The 18,351-nt window shown below is 33.6% G+C and overlaps 1 protein-coding gene across 2 annotated transcripts in view; it reads left to right on the top strand.

The window, feature by feature from the left end:
• EEA1 (early endosome antigen 1) overlaps positions 1 to 18,351 on the top strand; it is a 138,577-nt gene that overhangs the window by 85,110 nt on the left and 35,116 nt on the right. For both annotated transcript variants that reach the window (XM_004459819.3, XM_012525662.4), the window contains 5 exons: positions 4,579 to 4,782; positions 10,271 to 10,471; positions 13,687 to 13,800; positions 15,967 to 16,122; positions 17,620 to 17,759. In XM_004459819.3, the coding sequence (XP_004459876.1) occupies positions 4,579 to 4,782; positions 10,271 to 10,471; positions 13,687 to 13,800; positions 15,967 to 16,122; positions 17,620 to 17,759 (815 nt within the window). The remainder of the gene's footprint in view (positions 1 to 4,578; positions 4,783 to 10,270; positions 10,472 to 13,686; positions 13,801 to 15,966; positions 16,123 to 17,619; positions 17,760 to 18,351) is intronic.

Below are 18,351 nucleotides of genomic sequence, written 5' to 3'. Positions count from 1 at the left end.
ATTTGGGTAGAGAAAGTGGAATGAAAGCCTGATTGGAAAGGGTTCAAGAGAAACTGGGAAGAGAAATGTTTGATACAATGATTGTAATGTAACTCTTTCTAGGAATAATCCTCTGAAGGGTAAAAAATAAATGGGGTAGTAAAGCTGGGTTGAGAATTTGGCATAGTTATATAGCCAACTGTGCTATCTTATACTGTACCCTAAAATTAAATATATTCATCCAGCCACAGGTAAAGCTGGAAAAGACAGCCTTTCACCTTCTATAGGTAGGTTGTCTCAGACTGAGGGGAGAACAAGGGCCTGAGTTGAGCATGCTTAACTCCTTATTCCAAACTTTCCCATAAATTAACTTCTTATTCCCTTTGGAGGAATGAGAAAAGGATGAGAGAGACCCAGCAAAGTCCCTCATTTTGGAAACATGAGGAAGTCCTAAAACATTAATGAGTTTAGTGAGTACAGTTCTAGATGTGTATGTGTATATAAAATAGCAGAGGGGAGCGGACTTGGCCCAGTGGTTAGGGTGTCTACCACATGGGAGGTCCGTGGTTCAAACCCCGGGCCTCCTTAACCCGTTTGGAGCTGGCCCATGTGCAGTGCTGATGCGCGCACAGAGTGCTGTGCCACACAGGGGTGTCCCCCGCGTAGGGGAGTCCCACGTGCAAGGAGTGCGCCCCATAAGGATAGCCGCCTAGTGCGAAAGAAAGTGCAGCCTGCCTAAGAATGGCACCGCACACATGGAGAGCTGACACAACAAGATGATGCAACAACAACAAAAAGAAACACAGATTCCCGTGCCGCTGACAACAACAGAAGCGGACCAAGAAGAAGACGCAGCAAATAGACACAGAGAACGGACAACGGGGGCGGGGGGCAGGGAAGGGGGGAAAGGGGAGAGAAGTAAATAAATCTTTGAAAAAAAATAGCAGAAAGGACAGTTATCTAACTCAGATAGAATATAGAAAAGAGCAGTCATGGAAAACTTCTTAGAAGTAACAATCTGATTCCCAGAGGATGAGTAAATGTTCCTGATGCACGAGTTTAGTGGTAGTGAGGAGGATACTCCAGGTGGACATTCAGGGACAGTGAGTTTAGTTTAGTACAAACTAAAATGTTTGGGTTTGCTGGAGCTTAAGGTGTAGTAAGTAAGAGATTAAGTGAAGAAGAAGCCAGAGTGTTAGATAGGGGTAAGTTTATCGAGTCCTTGTGTGATATTTATTCTTGAAGGTAGAAAGGTATTGAAGGGTTTTAAGATAAAAGTGCCATAGTGAAATTTGCTTTGTCAATAGATTTGTTGTGGTTGTATGAAAGTTAGATATGGGAGGAAAGATCCTGAAATAGAAAATCAGTTAAAAGACAATATATGCAGTAGTTTAGATGGAAAATAAGGATCTTAGTTCAGGCAGTTGCTAAAAAATGTCATAGGGACTTGAGAAATGCTTGGGAGTTAAATAAGACTTGTGGACTTATTAGACGTAGGGAGGAGAGGATAAAGGAAATGACCTCCAGACTGATAACATTGGGTGCAGGATAAATGGAGAGGACATGGACTGTATTGGTGCTCATGAGACAAATATTTTATAGGGGAATGCAGTGAGTTCAGTTTTGGACATGTTTTCTTGAGGCAATTGTGGGATATATTTATTTAAAGCCTAGGGGAAGGGACCATGCTAATATATAGCTTTGAGAGACATCAGTATATAGGGGGTGAATGAAATTATTTGAATAGATGTGATCAGCCAGGGAGATCTCCCATGCAGGGAGAGAGTATAGAGTGAGAAAAAAATAGTCAAACAATAACATAATATTTCTGAGAAACTCTGTACTTAGGGAATGGTAGGTAGAGGAAAAGCAACACAAAGAAAGTGAAAATGTTTAGAAAGAGCGAGTGATTAGCAACTTCAAATGTGGGTGTGTGATGGGGATGCCCAGTGTGATAAATAAAAAATGTTCATTGGATTGTGCAATTAAAAAGTAAATTGGTAAAAAAAAGAAATGGTGACCTTGTTAAACATAATTTATATAAAGTGATATAGATAAAGTCAGTCTTTTAATTGACTAGTGTGAGAGATGAGGGAGTTGGGAAAGTAAAGTATACATTACTTTTGAAATTTAAATAGGAATTTTGTAATACTGGGCAGAAACTAGAGGGGTGTTTGGCCCTGGAAGTGTTTTTGAGAATAAGAGAGACTTGAACATATTTATAATCTCAGGAAAAAGGGACTGGTAAAAAAGGAGTAATTAAGGGTATTGAAAAAGGAGAGATTACTGAAGGAAAAGGTGATTAATAAGAAGGTATTGTGTCACTGACACAGTGAAGGGGCTGAATTTAAACTTATCCTCCAGAGCTTGAAGAAAAGGTAAATATGGATGTATATAAGTTTATAGGTAAGGGGATAGAAAATCAAGGTAGATCATTTCTAAAAATCCAATTTTGGGGGAAAAAGTTGGAGGTAGTGTTAGCTAAATGCGAGGTACATAGAGTTTGAGAATTTGGAGAGATTATTAAATCTTTTATGTTTGGGGTTGAGGCCTCAATCAGGTAAAAAGATTGATAAGATGATTCTGAATATATATAATAATAGGGACATAAATCTATTGAGTTTTGTGATTTTTCTCTAATAGTGCTTAGAAGTATTGAAGTGGAGAAAGCAGATTGCAACATTGATATGGGATTGGGCTTTTTGGTATGGCTGTACTGGACATTTTGGGATGAAAGGAAATGGACAATTTCGTTGAAAGAATAGTTAAGTTTAGTTCTTATCCATATATGAGGTTCAGGAAGGGATACCAGGCACGTGCTGAATAAGCTAGAAGGAAATCAAGATCTGTTTGACATTGAAGGGCAGCAGTGAGGTCATGAAAGAGAAGACAATTAGGAAGTTGTGGTCAGAGTAGGACTCTTGAAATTTTTCAGTTGGAACCATTTCAGTGATTACAAAATCCAATGAGTGAGTGATTGAAATGTAGAATGAGTAAAGATCCAGGAATTAAAAGGACTTGAATGTTAAGGGTATGTTCTTAATTTTTTGTGTATTTTGAATCTTTCAGGAAATTTGCAGAAATTGAGTTTGAGAGAAAAACTAAATCAGATCTGAAGTTGCCAGTGAATGAGGGAGTAAGATAAATAATAGAAACAGCAGTTGAGGGTAGAATAAGTGAGTGGCATATTCTTCAGAACAGCGTGAAGCTATCACATGAAGGAGAGAGTACGGGCGGTGAACAACCAGGAAAAGGTCGACTTCCCTTCTTGTCCAGTGAATAGGCCTTTCTGACCTAGAGAGAGTTGAGGGATGAATCAGCATCTGTAAAGGGAAAATCTGATTTCAATTAAGACTTGGAACTAGAGTATAACTCTTCTGGGAAAAAGCTTAGGCCTGGAACTGTGATTCCAAAAGATTAATGGAATGTGGAGCTAGGGGTCTTTAGTGGCAGGAAGAGAATGAGAACAAAGACCTTAGGTTGCCATTAATCATTTAATGATTGAAGCTTAGAGGGATGAGAAGCATATTTAAAAGTGATTGATCTCAAATATTTTAATATTGGTGTAGATCACTGAGGGTCCAAGGTAGTTTCTGGCTTTGTCTCAGCAAAGTCACTAGGGCTGCTTAAAGTTATAGAGGGACTGGTTAGGGCCTTGTTCTGAATAGAGGCCCTCTTAAAATGATTGGAGCAGAGGCAAAGGCTCAGGTAGCTCCAAAAAGTCTTTGGGCAGTGTTCTGGATGTGGGCTACTGCATTGCGCTCTGTGTAACACTAAGGCCCTTGGTAAAGAGAGAAAAAGGAATCCTTTCAAGGTTATGTACTGATAGAAGGGTCTACTAGTGTATTGAAGTGAACATGTGTGAGTGATATATGTTAGAGCATGATCATTCATTTTTTTGTTTATTCATCAAATATTTGAGAGTATGTGACAGGTGTCCTGGATACATCAGTGAATAAAACAAACAAAAATCCCCATCTTTGTGGAGCATAAATTCTAATGGAGGGTAGGAGTGGGAGTTGAGCCAGATAAACATGAAATAAATCAATTATTTAGCTTGTTAGAAGATAAGTGCTATGGAAAGGAAAAAAAAAATCACGATAGGAAACATTAGGAGAGGTTGTGGTTTTAAATGTAAATGGTCAGGGTAGGCCTGATTGAGAAGGTGACATTTGAGCAAACATTTGAAGAAGAAGTGAACTATGTAGGGGAAGAGAGTTCCAGGAAGAAGGAACAATTAGTGCAAAGTCTCTGAGGTGGGAGTTTGCCAGGTGTGACTAAGGAATAATGAGGAGTCCCATCTGTATGAAGTGGATTGAACAAGGGGGATAGTAGGAAGTGAGGTCAGAGTGTTACAAAAAGAATGTTGTTAATTGAAGGCTGTTTATTAAATTCTACTTTATTATTAAGAGTATAGATTTATGTTGTTAAATCTATAGTTCTAATGATTTAATTGAATTTATGGTGTTAAAATGTAATATTTAGCTTAAAAATATATGAATAAGAGTTTGAATCATAAAATTTATCAGTCATTTTATGCTTGATGAATAAATTTTTAAAGTTTCTATCCTTAAGGTAGTAGTTTTCAATTCTTTGCAGAATGATTTGGAGCAAGTGCTGCGCCAAATTGGTGACAAAGACCAAAAGATCCAGAACCTTGAAGCCTTATTACAGAAGAGTAAAGAAAATATTTCCTTACTAGAAAAGGAAAGAGAAGATCTTTATGCAAAAATTCAGGCTGGTGAAGGAGAGACTGCTGTTCTTAATCAGTTACAAGAAAAAAATCATACCTTACAGGAACAAGTAAGCTTATAAAATGTGTTAGATTTCTAAACTTTATGTTTTTCCTCTCTAAATCTCTTTAAATAATTCTTAATTTAGGTGTTTTTTTAGTACTTAAAAAAAAAAAAGATTTATCTTTTCCTCCCTCTCACCATTGTCTGCTTTCTGTGTCCATTTGCTGTGTGTTCTTCTGTGTCTGCTTGTAATCTCATTAGACAGCTCCAGGAACTGATTCGGGGACCTTCCAGAGTGGGAGAGAGGTGATCATTTTCTTGTGCTACCTCAGCTCCCTGATCTGCTGCATCTCTTATTCTCTCTCCTCTGTCTCTCTTTTTGTTGCATCATCTTGCTGTACCAGCTCTCCATGTGGACCAGCACTCCTGTATGGGGCAGCACTCCACACAGGCCAGCACTCCAAATGGCCTGCTCACTACACAGGCCAGCATGCCTTCACCAGGAGGTCCTAGGCATCGAACCTTGGACCTCCTATATGGTAGATAGGAGCCCAGTTGCTTGAGTCACATCCACTTCCCAGTACTTTTTTATATTATATATTTTTGATGGTTAACATTTCATTTACCTGAGAGAGGGTGGGTTGCTACTATAGTGAAAGTAAGTCAACATGATTTAACAAAGGAAATCCCAAGTTCATGTCCAGGGTGTAACTTACTATCTATGTGATCATGGGTAAATAATTTACTTTTTTCACTTATTTGAAAAGTAGAGATGTTATTAAAAATGTATACATGCCTCATGACGTTTTAAATAATAAAAGAATGGAAAATAGAAGATGTTTATAAACCAAAGACACTAATTGTTAGTTGTTACTGTGTATTGATTAATATATTGACTTAGTGGTTACTTATATTTTGATCCACACTTATGCCTTTGGACAATATCTACATGATAATTCTAATAATGCAGTTTATTGTTTCAACATTCATTGTTGTTTGAGAAAAACTGATGAAATTTAGATGAGTACATTTTCAAACTGAAAAGAATGAACAGTTTATTTTTGGGGAGAAATGTCCAATTAGAGAATTATAATTTTCTAAATGAAAAAGTATTAAAATAAAGTTTAATTAGTAGGTTGTATCATTCTTCTGATTTGGGGCATAATGAGAATTTAAAATGTTTTCTTCAAGTTTTTTGTTATAAGTTGCATCTAGCTTGACAGTGCTTATTATCAAATATGATCAGGAAAACCTACACATTTTTTAAAAGGATAAATTAAAATAATTTATGTACTTCTGCTTTCTGACCATGTGGGTGGAACTGATGCCTCTTTAGCTCTCCTACCATAAACATCTAGAAAGCTGGAAAATATGTAGAAAACCACTATTTTCAGACATTAGACAATAGACAGTGTAGAACTGTGGTCCCATAGAGAAGAGATACAAACGAGGTGACACTTTTGACTTGGCAACATTTTCCAGACTGGTTCAGTTTGGGGAAATCCAAGCAAAACATAGTGGTCTCTGTTAAATGAGGAGTGAGAGACTTAAGTGCAGGGAGGTTGAGGCAAATCAAATTTATAGGGAAAAAATACTAGAGAAGAGGGAGCACTGTAGAGAAAAGTCTCCAGAAATCTACATAGGGATCTACTTGCCATTGGTCTGTTAAACTTTGCACTCATAAAGTAGGATGCCATGAGGTCAAGTAATGAACAATTACAGAGAAGCTGTAAGCTGAAGAATTACCAGGGCTCACTTATGCTAGGGGATGCTCAAGTTCCAGCCAATCAGAGTAGAAAGACCTGGTTGAACACACTTAGGGAATTCATTAGAGAACTCAGAAATTTCACACCTTGAGAGTAAGGCTAAACAAGCCCTGAAGTAAAATCTACTGTATACTTAACCTTGAAAAACTTAAAAAACAAGCCTTGAAAGGATCCAGCTGAAATGCAAGTATAGTAACTTATTTTTAAAATAAGCTACCAAAATGTAGACCTGAAACATATAAAAGGCAAGAAATTAATAGACCTATGAAAAAGCAAAAAAGAAATGTGACCCATAACCAGGAGAAAAATCATTCAACAGAAAAAGACCCTGAAATGAGATGATGGTATCATCAGGCAAGTACTTTAAAACAACTCTTTTAAATATGCATATGGATATACATGAAAAAATATGAAGAAATAAGTGGAAACTATAAAAATAAAACCAAGTGGAAATTCCAGAGATAAAAAATTAAAATACTTGAAATGAAAATTTCATTGGATGGGCTTAATATTAGATTAAACAAGTAGAAAAAATATCTGCTAATATTTCTACTTCATATCTAAACACAGAGTAAAATTTCTGTATGAAATTGAAGTTTGAAATTTTATATCTACTTCATGCCTAAATACAAAGACAAGGCAATTGAAATTGTCCATAGTAAAGCAAAGAGAGAAAAAAGGCTGTGTGAAAACATGAACAGTGGTACAGTATCATGTAGTCTAGCATATATAAAATTAGAGTCACAAAAGGACGCAAAAGGAGAAAAAGTATTTGTAGATATTATGGCTGAAAAAATTTAAAATTTGATTAAATATATAAACCCAGAGATTGAAAAAACTCAGTGAATTATAAGCAAGACATACCAAAGAAATACACACCAATACACCTCAAACTCAGTTGCAAAAAATCAATGAAAAAAAAGTCTTAAAAGCAACGAGAGAAAAAAAGACATATTACAAGTAGACAAAGATAAGAATATCTAGTGATTTCTTGTTGGAGACAATATAACTTATAAGACAATGGAGATAGTGATTCTTTAGGCTGCCAAAAGCAAATTCTGTCAATTTAGAATTCTGTATCTAGGAAAAATAATTTTCAAAAGTGAAGGGGTAGTGGGAAACGGATGTGGCTCAACCAGTCAGGCTCCTTTCTACCATATAGGAGGTCCAGGGTTTGATGCCCAGGGCTTCCTTGTGAGGGCAAGCTGGCCCACATGGCAAACTGGCCCACGCAGAGTGCTGGCCCATACAGGAGTGCAGCCGTGTGCAGGAGAGCCACCCTGCATGGGAATGCTCCCTTACCCAGGAAAAAGCGACCCTGTGCAGGAGTGCCAGCTGATGCAGGGAGCTGGTGCAGCAAGATGAAGCAACAAGAGATACAGAGGAGAGGAAATAAGAAGATATAGCAGAATAGGGGAGTTGAGATGGTTTAAGAGAGTAATCACCACTCTCCCACTCCGGAAGGTCCCAGGATCGGTTCCTGGAGCTGCCTAATGAGAATACAAGCAGACACAGAAGAACACACACTAAATGGACACAGAGAGCAGACAATGGGGGGAAAGGGGGAATAAATTTTTAAAAATTAAAAAAAAAGTGAAGATGTAGTAAAGACTTTTCAGAAAAACAAAATCTGAGAGAATTTGTCACCAGCAGACCTGCTCTACAAGAAATGTTAATGGGTATTCTCAAGGCAAAAGAAAAATGATATCAGGCAGAAATTCAGATCTACTAAAAAGATGAACATTAGGGTACATTTAGAACTTTTTCTCATTTTTTTAAGAAAAATTGTTTAAAGCAAAAAAATAGTAACAGTGTATTTTGAGTTTTATAACATTTAGAAGTAAAACGTATGGTAATAATCACATAAAGGATTGGAGGGGATGTTGGAAATTTACCGTTATGAGTTTCCTATTCATGATGAAATACAATGTAGGGATATAAAGGTACGCTGAAGTTTGTTGAAGATATAGATCAAGAAGACATAACAATCTTAAGTGTGTTTTAAAGAGTTATAAAACTCATGAAGCAAAAGTTTATAGAAATGAAAAGAGAAATAGTGAAATCTGTAAGATTAGTTGGAAATTTCAGTACTTTTTCTCCTGATAATTGATTGAACACATCAGAAAACCCATGAGAATATGGAACACATAAAAAACACTATTAGCCAACTGCATTGACATTTATAGAACACTCCTTTCAACAGCAGAAAATGTACATAAGATTAGGAACAAGGTAAAGATATCTGCTCTGTTTGTATTTAACACTATACTGGAGGTATTAGCCAAAGTCAGTCAAGAAAAATAAATTTTAAAAGGCATACAATGTAGAAAGCATGAACTAAAACTTCAGGGAAAAAAAGTGAACCCTAACCAAATGACAAAATTGTTTACATAAGAATATACAGAAAAATGCTTTAGAATTAGTTTGTGAATTTATGAAGGTTCTAAGATACAAGATAAATATACAAAAATAAGAGTATATATCTATATATCAGCAATTAAAATAAAAATGCTGTTTACAATAGGATCAGAAAACATAACACATTTAGGAATCAGTTTAATGAAAGATGTACAAGACCTGTATATGAAATGCTACAAAACAGTGCTGAAAAATATTAAATGTGTTCTAAATAAATATACCATGTTCATGTATTTGAAAAGCTCAATGTTGATACTGTGAAGGTGGCAGTTCTCCCTAATGGATCTAAAAATATAGCGTTACCCCAATCAAAATACCATCAGGCTTTTTTTTCTTTTTTGTAGAAATTGACAAGCTTATTTAAAAAATTATATGGTAATGCAAAAGATCTACAATAACCAGTAAGTTTTGAAAAAGAATAAACTTTGAGGACTTATATTACCTGATCTTAGAACTTATGTAAAGCTACAGTAATCAAGACCATGTGATACTTGTGTATGGATAAACGTTAGATCTCTGAGGCAGAACACAAACAAATATAGTTCACTGACTTTTTGACAGAGATGTCAAGGTAACTTTATCATAAAGATAGTCTTTTCAACAAAAGGTTTTTGAGAAACTGAATATGTCAATAAATAAACTTGACTCTCCTCTAACACAACATGTAAAATTTAACTTAAAATGGGTCATACACCTAAACATAAAAGTTAAACTTCTAAAGTTCCCTGAAGAAAATAAAGGAATTCTTCCTGGCCTTGATGTATGTAAAAATTTCTTATATGGGACACAAAAAGCTCTAATCATTTCATTAGATTTAATCTAAATTAAAAATAAACATTCTTCAAAAGATGCCATTACAAAATAAAATGGAAAAATATACAAACTGGGAGAAAATAGTTGCAATATATATTTCTGACAATTCAGAAATATCTAGAACATATAAGGAACTCTCACTTAAACAGATCAGTGATTGTCTGGGACTGGAAATGGATGGGGTGTACTGACTGAAGTAGCATGAGGAAACTTTGAGAGGAATGGGATATTTTCTCTCTTGATTGTGGTGGTGGTTAAATGAGTTTATACATTTATCAAATCTCAAACCATATACTTAAATTGATCACATTTTATTTCATATAAATTATAGCTCAATAAAGTTGATTTAAAAATAATAAAACTCTTCAAATTTAAATTTATTTCTTCTGATTTTGAGATGTTTACTTAATTTTGGAGAGATGTGAACAATTTTACTTAAAAACTTGAGATATGCTACTATAGAGCAGTTTAATATGCTCATGATACTTATATTTGGGTTTTGTAGTTCTTGTTATGTCATTGGTGAACTTCCTGATTAGTGTCTTGCTTGTATGATAGGTTACACAACTAACAGAGAAGCTGAAGAATCAGTCAGAAAGCCATAAACAAGCCCAGGAGAACTTACATGACCAGCTGCAGGAACAGAAGGCACATCTTAGAGCTGCACAAGACCGTGTCCTTTCCTTAGAAACCAGTCTCAATGAATTAAGCAGTCAATTAAATGAAAGCAAGGAGAAGGTCTCCCAGCTTGACATACAGGTAATATTGAATTATGCTGTTTAATATGAGTTTGTATGATTAAACACCATTTTTTAGGTCATCGAATGCTTTCAATTTTAATATTCTTCTTTTTTTTGTCTTACCTATTAGTATTAACAAATTGACAACTGGAACTAGATAAGGTTGAATCCAGACAATTGGTTAATAACTCTTGTTTGCCTTTTATTTTTTTCTCTTCTGATAAACTATGCCTCCTGAAATCCCTGAACCTTTTAACTTTTCTTTGCTTTGACTAAGTTCTTATTATTGCTTTTGAAGTTGAAATTAGATTGATATTATACCATTCAATTTCTATGTTAAAAAAATTTTTTTTAAAGATTTTTTTATTAATCCCCCTCTCCCCCCATCTGTCTGCTCTGTGTCCATTCACTGTGTGTTCTTCTGTGTCTGCATGTATTCTCATCAGGTGGCTCTGTAAACTGATCCTGGGACCTTCTAGAGTAGGAGAGAGGTGATAACTCTCTTGTGCCACCTCAGCTCCCTGTTCTGCTATGTCTTCTTATTTTCTCTCCTCTGTGTCTCTTGCTGCGCCAGCTCTCCATGTTGGCTGGCACTCCTGCTCAGGGTGGCATTTTTGTATGGGCCGGCACTCTGTGTGGTCTAGCTTACCACGTGGGCCAGTTTACCCTCACCAGGAGGCCATGGGCATCAAACCCTGGACCTTCTATATGGTAGATGGGAGCCCAAGTGGTTTAGTCACATCCATTTCCCTATGTTAAGTATTTTTTATTTTACCATAAAAGTTTGGTTTTTTAAAAAAACGCCTTTATCTGGCACAATTACATAATTGAATGTATGTTCTTTCAGAAACCAATTTAGCAGCCTTGCTCAATGAGCCAATCATAGAGTGGGAATTAAGTCATATTTCTCCTTTCTCATCATCAATTTCCTATTCTGTATGATAGTAGAGAAAGTTATATAAATATTTCTAAACCTTAATTTCCTTTATTTTAGGAGAATGATCCCATTAGAAATGAGAAATAAAAAATACTATAACTGATATACTTATTAGGACGTGGAGAAAAAGAGTTCACTGTTTTTTACTATAATAATTTGTTAGGTGATTTATATGATAACCCAATATGTGGATGTCCAAATTAAAAGAGATTGAGAGGAAAGGCAGGAGGGAAGGGATGGAATATTAATGAATGAATAAATAAGACATTATTTGATTGTATTTGCATTGCAGGATCCTTCCCTTTACAAAAGATCACCCTGCCACCAGTATTCATTTGATTCTAGTTCATATAACTAGATCACTCAAGTTTCTTACTATCATTACTCCCATTATGCCATTATAATAACCTCTTCTTTCCCTTTAGACCTTGAAAAATAGTACTTCAGGTATTTTTCAGGTTTTAAGGCTTTTCTCAAAAATGTCTTAACTTCTTTTTGGACTTGTTTTAGTTTATAAAGTAGGATGTATTAATTTTTTTTTTCAAGAATTAGGACTCTTAATAACTTCTAGTGCTTTAAGTGATAATATTAATAGGAGAGTATCAATCAGAACTGCTTGGCCAAAGGCTATTGGCTGTTTTTCCTTTACATGCACTAGACCAAGGCACTTAAGGTAATATTTTTTTCTGGATGGTGCCTTTGATGACACAAATGTGTTTCTCAGCTGACTGTAACATACCTTTTGATTCCTTCTTCCAAGATAGTATGCAGGATCATGAGTGCGTCAAGGTAAATTATTATATACACATCTGGCAGAACATCATGAGAGGGCTCTTCACTGCCCTTACTATTTTAAGGGCTTTAAAGCAGAAATTGTGACAATGCCATTGTAGCAAATTAGTGTCCTCTAGTCAAGTCTGAACTTATTGTGTATAAAAGGTTGGCAGAAGGGTTGACTTGGCTACATAGCCACCTTTTTCCCCTCTGAGAAGCGTTTCTGAAATAAGGTAAATCAGCAGCACCATTAATCACCCCCAAATTTTCTTTATGTCTAACATGTCTTTGAAAGATGTCACATTAGTTGAAAATACCGGTATTGAAAAAAGATCATGAGTGGGAAGTGAAAATGTCTGTTTTTCTCCTTATAAATGTTTTGGCAAATATTATTAATAGATGTTAACCTTAAATACAACAAAATATTAAAACAATCTGAGTTGAGGTAAAAAAGGATCATGAGCATCATCATGCTCTTAAATATTTCATGAATTTTTGATTCCTCAGACAGATGTCCTACATAAATGAAACTGACTTCCACAGGAATATATTTTTTATCGTCTATGATATAAATTCATATTATGTTTTAGGTATGTTATAGGTTCATATTATAAGTAGAGATTTGCTACTTATTATATAAAGTGTAAATTTCCTTAGTTTTCACTTTTAATTCACTGTAGATGCATGTACCTTGATACAACCATTTTTTTTTCTGTGAAAATGTACGTATTTAGTTCTTGGAAAGAATTTTTGAATTTTTTCAATTCTGCTTAAGATTACCCCATACAGTGTAAATCTTAGATTTCTTCTGTTCATTTATCCTCTTTCCAACCAAAGAATGCCCCACCCCTTTTTTTTTTACCATTGTCTAGATGTTTTTATTTCAAATGTGTTTATCTTATTAATACTTTTTGCTTTACTTATTTGGGATGAATTGTACTAAAATTATTTCAACATTTAAAAGTATTTCTTTTGATGATGATGGATTTTTTGCCTGTTTTTTTAATTTAAAACTTATTATTGAAAGTCTTAAATTTTAATGTGCCATTTTTTAATCTCTTGTTTGTATTAGTATCAAAAGTAAAAATCTTAAGTGAGAAGTTATCAGGGAATAGTGAATTTCACAAAGAAGTTGCAGTTTCAGGTAGTTGTAGGCTGATTGTTTTGAATCTTGGATTTCTGGAATTCCTGATTATCTTTGGAGCCCCATTTTCTTTGGCACAGCCATTTGTTTTATCATATTAGTAGGTAGATTTCAGATGTCTACTTCTCAGTAAAAAAGCATACATTTCTTTCTTAGAAAAAGGATGCTACGGTGTTTTGATACCATATTTTTTTCATCATTTATACAATCATTATGCAAATCTTTCCTGTTTTGCATTTTTTTCAGTGTTTAAACCTTTTTTTTTTTTTGCCAAAGGACTTAATTTTTTAATAGTTTAGTGACAAAAGTCAATGTGTGTTCAAGCAAGGGGAAATCAAGCACTCAATGTGAATGAAATAACTTGTAAATTTTGTTACAGATTAAAGCTAAAACTGAGTTATTGCTATCAGCAGAAGCAGCAAAAACTGCACAAAGAGCAGATCTTCAGAATCATTTGGATACGGCCCAAAATGCATTACAAGATAAACAGCAGGTATGGGTACCAGACGCAAGTTCATACTATAACTTAGATATTGAGTGGATAAGTTAATTGTGCAAATGTGTAAAAATGATACCTGTTTTAATGTAATTTTGTGATAGACTTTATTATACCCCTTAATTCCTCCTTGAGTTTAGAACCAGTTGGGTAGTAATTACAGCAGTCAAAAATAGATAAAAATATTCGCCTTGTTTTTGATAAACTCAACTGGTTTGCATAACTTAGAGAAGCAGTAGTGGTTGGGCTTCCTAGTAGTGTATTTCTCCAGCCTAGACATTTGTGTGGAGCAGAAACATTTGCTCCTAATTGTTGCCTCATCCCATTAAATGTCAGTGATTGGAGACAGATCTCCACACCTGTTTTTAATAGGTAGGATGGTTTATAACTCAGATATATTTACTTCTTGGGAGCAGGAAAAGAGCACAATGTATTTCATATCAATTATAAGGGTTACTCTCCTTTTTGTAGGGTATGAGTTAAGTAAGAGGCTGGTGGGAGTACAGAAGTTACTTTTCTCACTACTTATGATAGAATAGAAGCTTCCTACTTTACCACCAAGGTAAAAATGCTGGTAGATTTTTCTTACCTTTTACCAGGTATGAAGTTTTAAAGTTTATTTTTCATTCAAGATGTAATACTAGTTATTGCTTTAAATTTTTATTAACCCAATACCTAGTATATCAAGTTAAAAAAATGTTTTTTTCCTCTGCCTACCCTAACCCCAAAACCATTTTCCTCTTTAGTTGGAATGTTTGCTATTACATTCCAGACCTGCATAAGAATTGCATAAAATAATTATTCATATACATACACATACCAATATTTTTCTTTTATGCACATGGGATTATACTATGTATGTTGCAACTTGCTGTTTTACTTAACATTATTGCTAAATAATTTGGATAGTATTTTCTAAAATATGAGGTCAGAGTAAGAAACCATAAAGGAAATAAAACTTAACTGGTTAAAAACAACCCATGAAAGTTTAAATTCTACCTGTCAAAACTATTAAAAAAATACTAAGGCAAATAGCAGAAGGATAAAATATTTTCTAAAGTATATCTAATGAAGGACTAATAACCTCTATATTTAAAACACTTTTACTTAAGAAAAAGTGGACCTACAAGAAAATATAATGATCAAAACTACGTTAGGGAATGCACAAGTTCATTAACAATCAGTTGCAAATTAAGACAATAATGGGGTGTGTGTTTTCAGTTACCACTGAAGAAGATTGAAGAGGGTCTGGAGGAGCACGTCACCTTTGTTCATTGTTAATGGTATTGTGAATTAGTTAAGCCTTTTGGTTAGGTGCTGTTTGGCAATATATTTCAAAAAGCTTAGAATTTTTCATATTCTTAACCTACTTTTTGTCCTTTTTCCTAAGGGAATAATCATAGCTAAGGATGCTATTTGTATCTCTCTTAATAAATGCAGAAAATTTAGTAGCAATCTAAGTACCTAAAATATGAGATTTGACTAAAAAATGGAAATTTATGCAGTCAACTATAACGATTTTATAGAAAATTAATGCCAGGAAGATTCATGATGCATTATTATGTAAAAACAAAGGCATTTACAATAAAACAGACTGTAAAATGAAATCCTGTCTTTATCTTAAAAGGTCAAATAAAAAAAAAAAGAACTAACATACTGAGAAGCCTGAAAGGAAAGTTATTCAAATATTAACTGATTATCTGTGGGTGGTGTATTTACTAGTAATTTTTATTTTGTTCTTAATGTGCAAGTCTATATTCCAAATGAATTGAACAGGTATCATAAATGTAAACATTTTAATATTAATAGTGCCTAGAACATTGAAAACAATTATAATATAAAAGTGTTTTGTTATTATTTTATTTAATATTCTGTTGTATCTTTGGCTCCTAAAATAACTCTGTAGAAAATCATTGAGAGTTATACAGCTGTTTTGTATATAAACTCAGATCTCAAGACTATGAAACCCAATAGTTCAGGATTTTTAAATTTTATATTGATGGGTAAATATAGCCTCTGGGACAAAATGTGACTTTATCTGAGCTCTTATCCTGAATAGTTTCTTGAATAAAATTAGAATTTTTAATTTTACTTTGTCCAAACATTTGGACTCTACAATAAATAAACCTTGCCAAAATTTTCTTCAATTATACTTTTCTCTAGGAATTAAATAAGATCACTACTCAGTTGGATCAGGTAACTACAAAATTGCAGGACAAGCAAGAACATTGCAGTCAGCTGGAAAGTTATCTTAAAGAATATAAAGAGAAACATCTCTCTTTAGAACAGAAAACTGAAGAGCTAGAAGGTCAAATTAAGGTTTGTATGAAAGAGTTGAATTTAGCCAAATATTCTACTGCTATAGTAATGAAAACAGATGACCTAGATGGAATCAAAGATTTTTATTTAACAAAGAAAGGTTGAAGTTGTGGCATACATTTTTAAAAAAAGACTCATTATTTTATGGCTTATTTTAAAATTCCATGTTTACTTTTTTTTTCTTTATTAATGGGTGGATTTTACAAATGACGATTAACATATACATTGTAATATATGACTATTGCAGAGAGACAACCACCAGGGGTCTACTCTGGAATTGAAGGAATTTATCTTATTTTGTTGTTGTGACGTTTCTTCTTTTCCTTTGTTCTTTCATATCCTTATTCCTTATTCCAATATAATATTTCAGATATGGCAAGACTTTTTCCTCCTTAAAATTTACACTTAAAAGCTTTGGATTCTGCTTCTAATTTAATAATAAATTTAGGTGATGGTAAACTGTACCTTTAATACAACTCCAAATGAAAGTGTTGATTTACTAAAGAGGTTAAATGGTGTTAGATGTAAGAGAAGGATTTTACCCTGAATCCTTTAAATTAGAACTCCTATCATTTGCAATTTTATAACAAATAATTCATTTTTAATAGTAGAGTAAAAATAATAAAGTTGAATCTATCTACTTTAGGTAAGCAACAATGTCTCATGTTACCATGATGTAAGTTATACTTCCATAATCATGTTGCACGCCCATATACAATGATAGAATATTATGTATATATGTATATACATTCATACAAATATAATATGGGAGAAAAATTACAGTGTAGGTGTTGGGTAAGAGCCACAGGTACTTAAATTGGTTTATAGAATATTTAAGGCACAAAATCATTAGAACTGTGCATGAAAATTTTACAAATTTACGGAATCAAATTAGTATTTTTGATTCCGTAAATTTGTAAAATTATGCACATATATATGATAGATGCAAACTACATTGCGAAGAACAACTATCTCACTTAGATCAAGAGATTAAAGATGCAGAATCAGGAATTGAGTTGGCATTATTGTTAAGATCATTGGGAGTTAATGAAAAGAACTAAATGACAATTCCATTCTAGTTTTGAATATGTTTAATTATGTCAGCTTATTAACTATGAATGTAAAGGATAGTATATTTTACGGTGGCACATGTGTGAACCTGATACTTATTTTTTGTACTTGTGTTAACTTTAATTCAAGTAATAAATATTACATTTATTTTAAATTTATTCTTATTCAGTTATTTTTATAAAAATAAATGCTTACTGACTGCTTATCATTTATATAGCCTTATGCTAGGTACTCTAAAGAATTCTGAGATAAATATTCCTTACTTGATAAAGGTTTCAGAATGTTTTTATTATAACATAAATATTTTACTTATATTTTATTTGTTATGCCAATACCAATTTGAGTATAAACAAAGATGCTATAATGCTTAATAACAGATAAATAATTATTAACATTAAATGCTACTATACTGTATTTCTTCCAAAGAAACTAGAAGTGGATACTCTTGAAGTTAAGGCAAGCAAGGAGCAAGCTTTGCAGGATCTACAACAGCAAAGACAGCTGAACACGGATTTAGAGCTTAGAGCCACAGAATTGAGTAAACAACTTGAAATGGAGAAAGAAATGTAAGCTAACCTACTTTGCATATAAATTAAGGGGGAGGATTATAAACTCAAATATTAAAATATCCTTAAGATTTCAACTTTTTCACAGCACTTAAAAGATTTGTTAAATGTTTATTTTGAGTTGATTCTATAAACTGCTGTTATTAATGTAAATGAAAAATAAAATCATCACAATATGGTTAATGTTAACTTCACTAGAAAGGACTGAGAAATTAATTTTATAAAATTTGGATTATTCAGTCTCTTTTCAATAATATGGTACCCATTTTTCTGGAGTAAAGCAATTGTTTTAAATTGTTCAAAATTTGAATAACTTAATGTAAATTTAACTAATTGAGGGGTGTTTATGAATATCAGCCAGAGTAGTCAGGCTTTTGCTGTAAGATATTGTATCAAGTAGGAAATGGATTCTTCCTTATTAGAAATGCTTATTTTCAACATTGTGATGTTTTTTGGCATGTTTGTCTATGGTTATGAGCACAAGGGAAATACCAGAATCAGTGTACCTCCTCCTGTTTTTATTTTTGAGGTTAAGCTTATATATGGTTAAATGCACAAATCTCACAAATGCAATTTGAGTTTTGATAAATGT

Source organism: Dasypus novemcinctus, chromosome 12 (genome assembly GCF_030445035.2).
Source record: "Dasypus novemcinctus isolate mDasNov1 chromosome 12, mDasNov1.1.hap2, whole genome shotgun sequence".
NCBI lineage: Eukaryota > Metazoa > Chordata > Mammalia > Cingulata > Dasypodidae > Dasypus > Dasypus novemcinctus.
The sequence above is the reverse complement of the archived record's forward strand: the minus strand, read 5'-3'. Positions and strand labels throughout refer to the sequence as shown.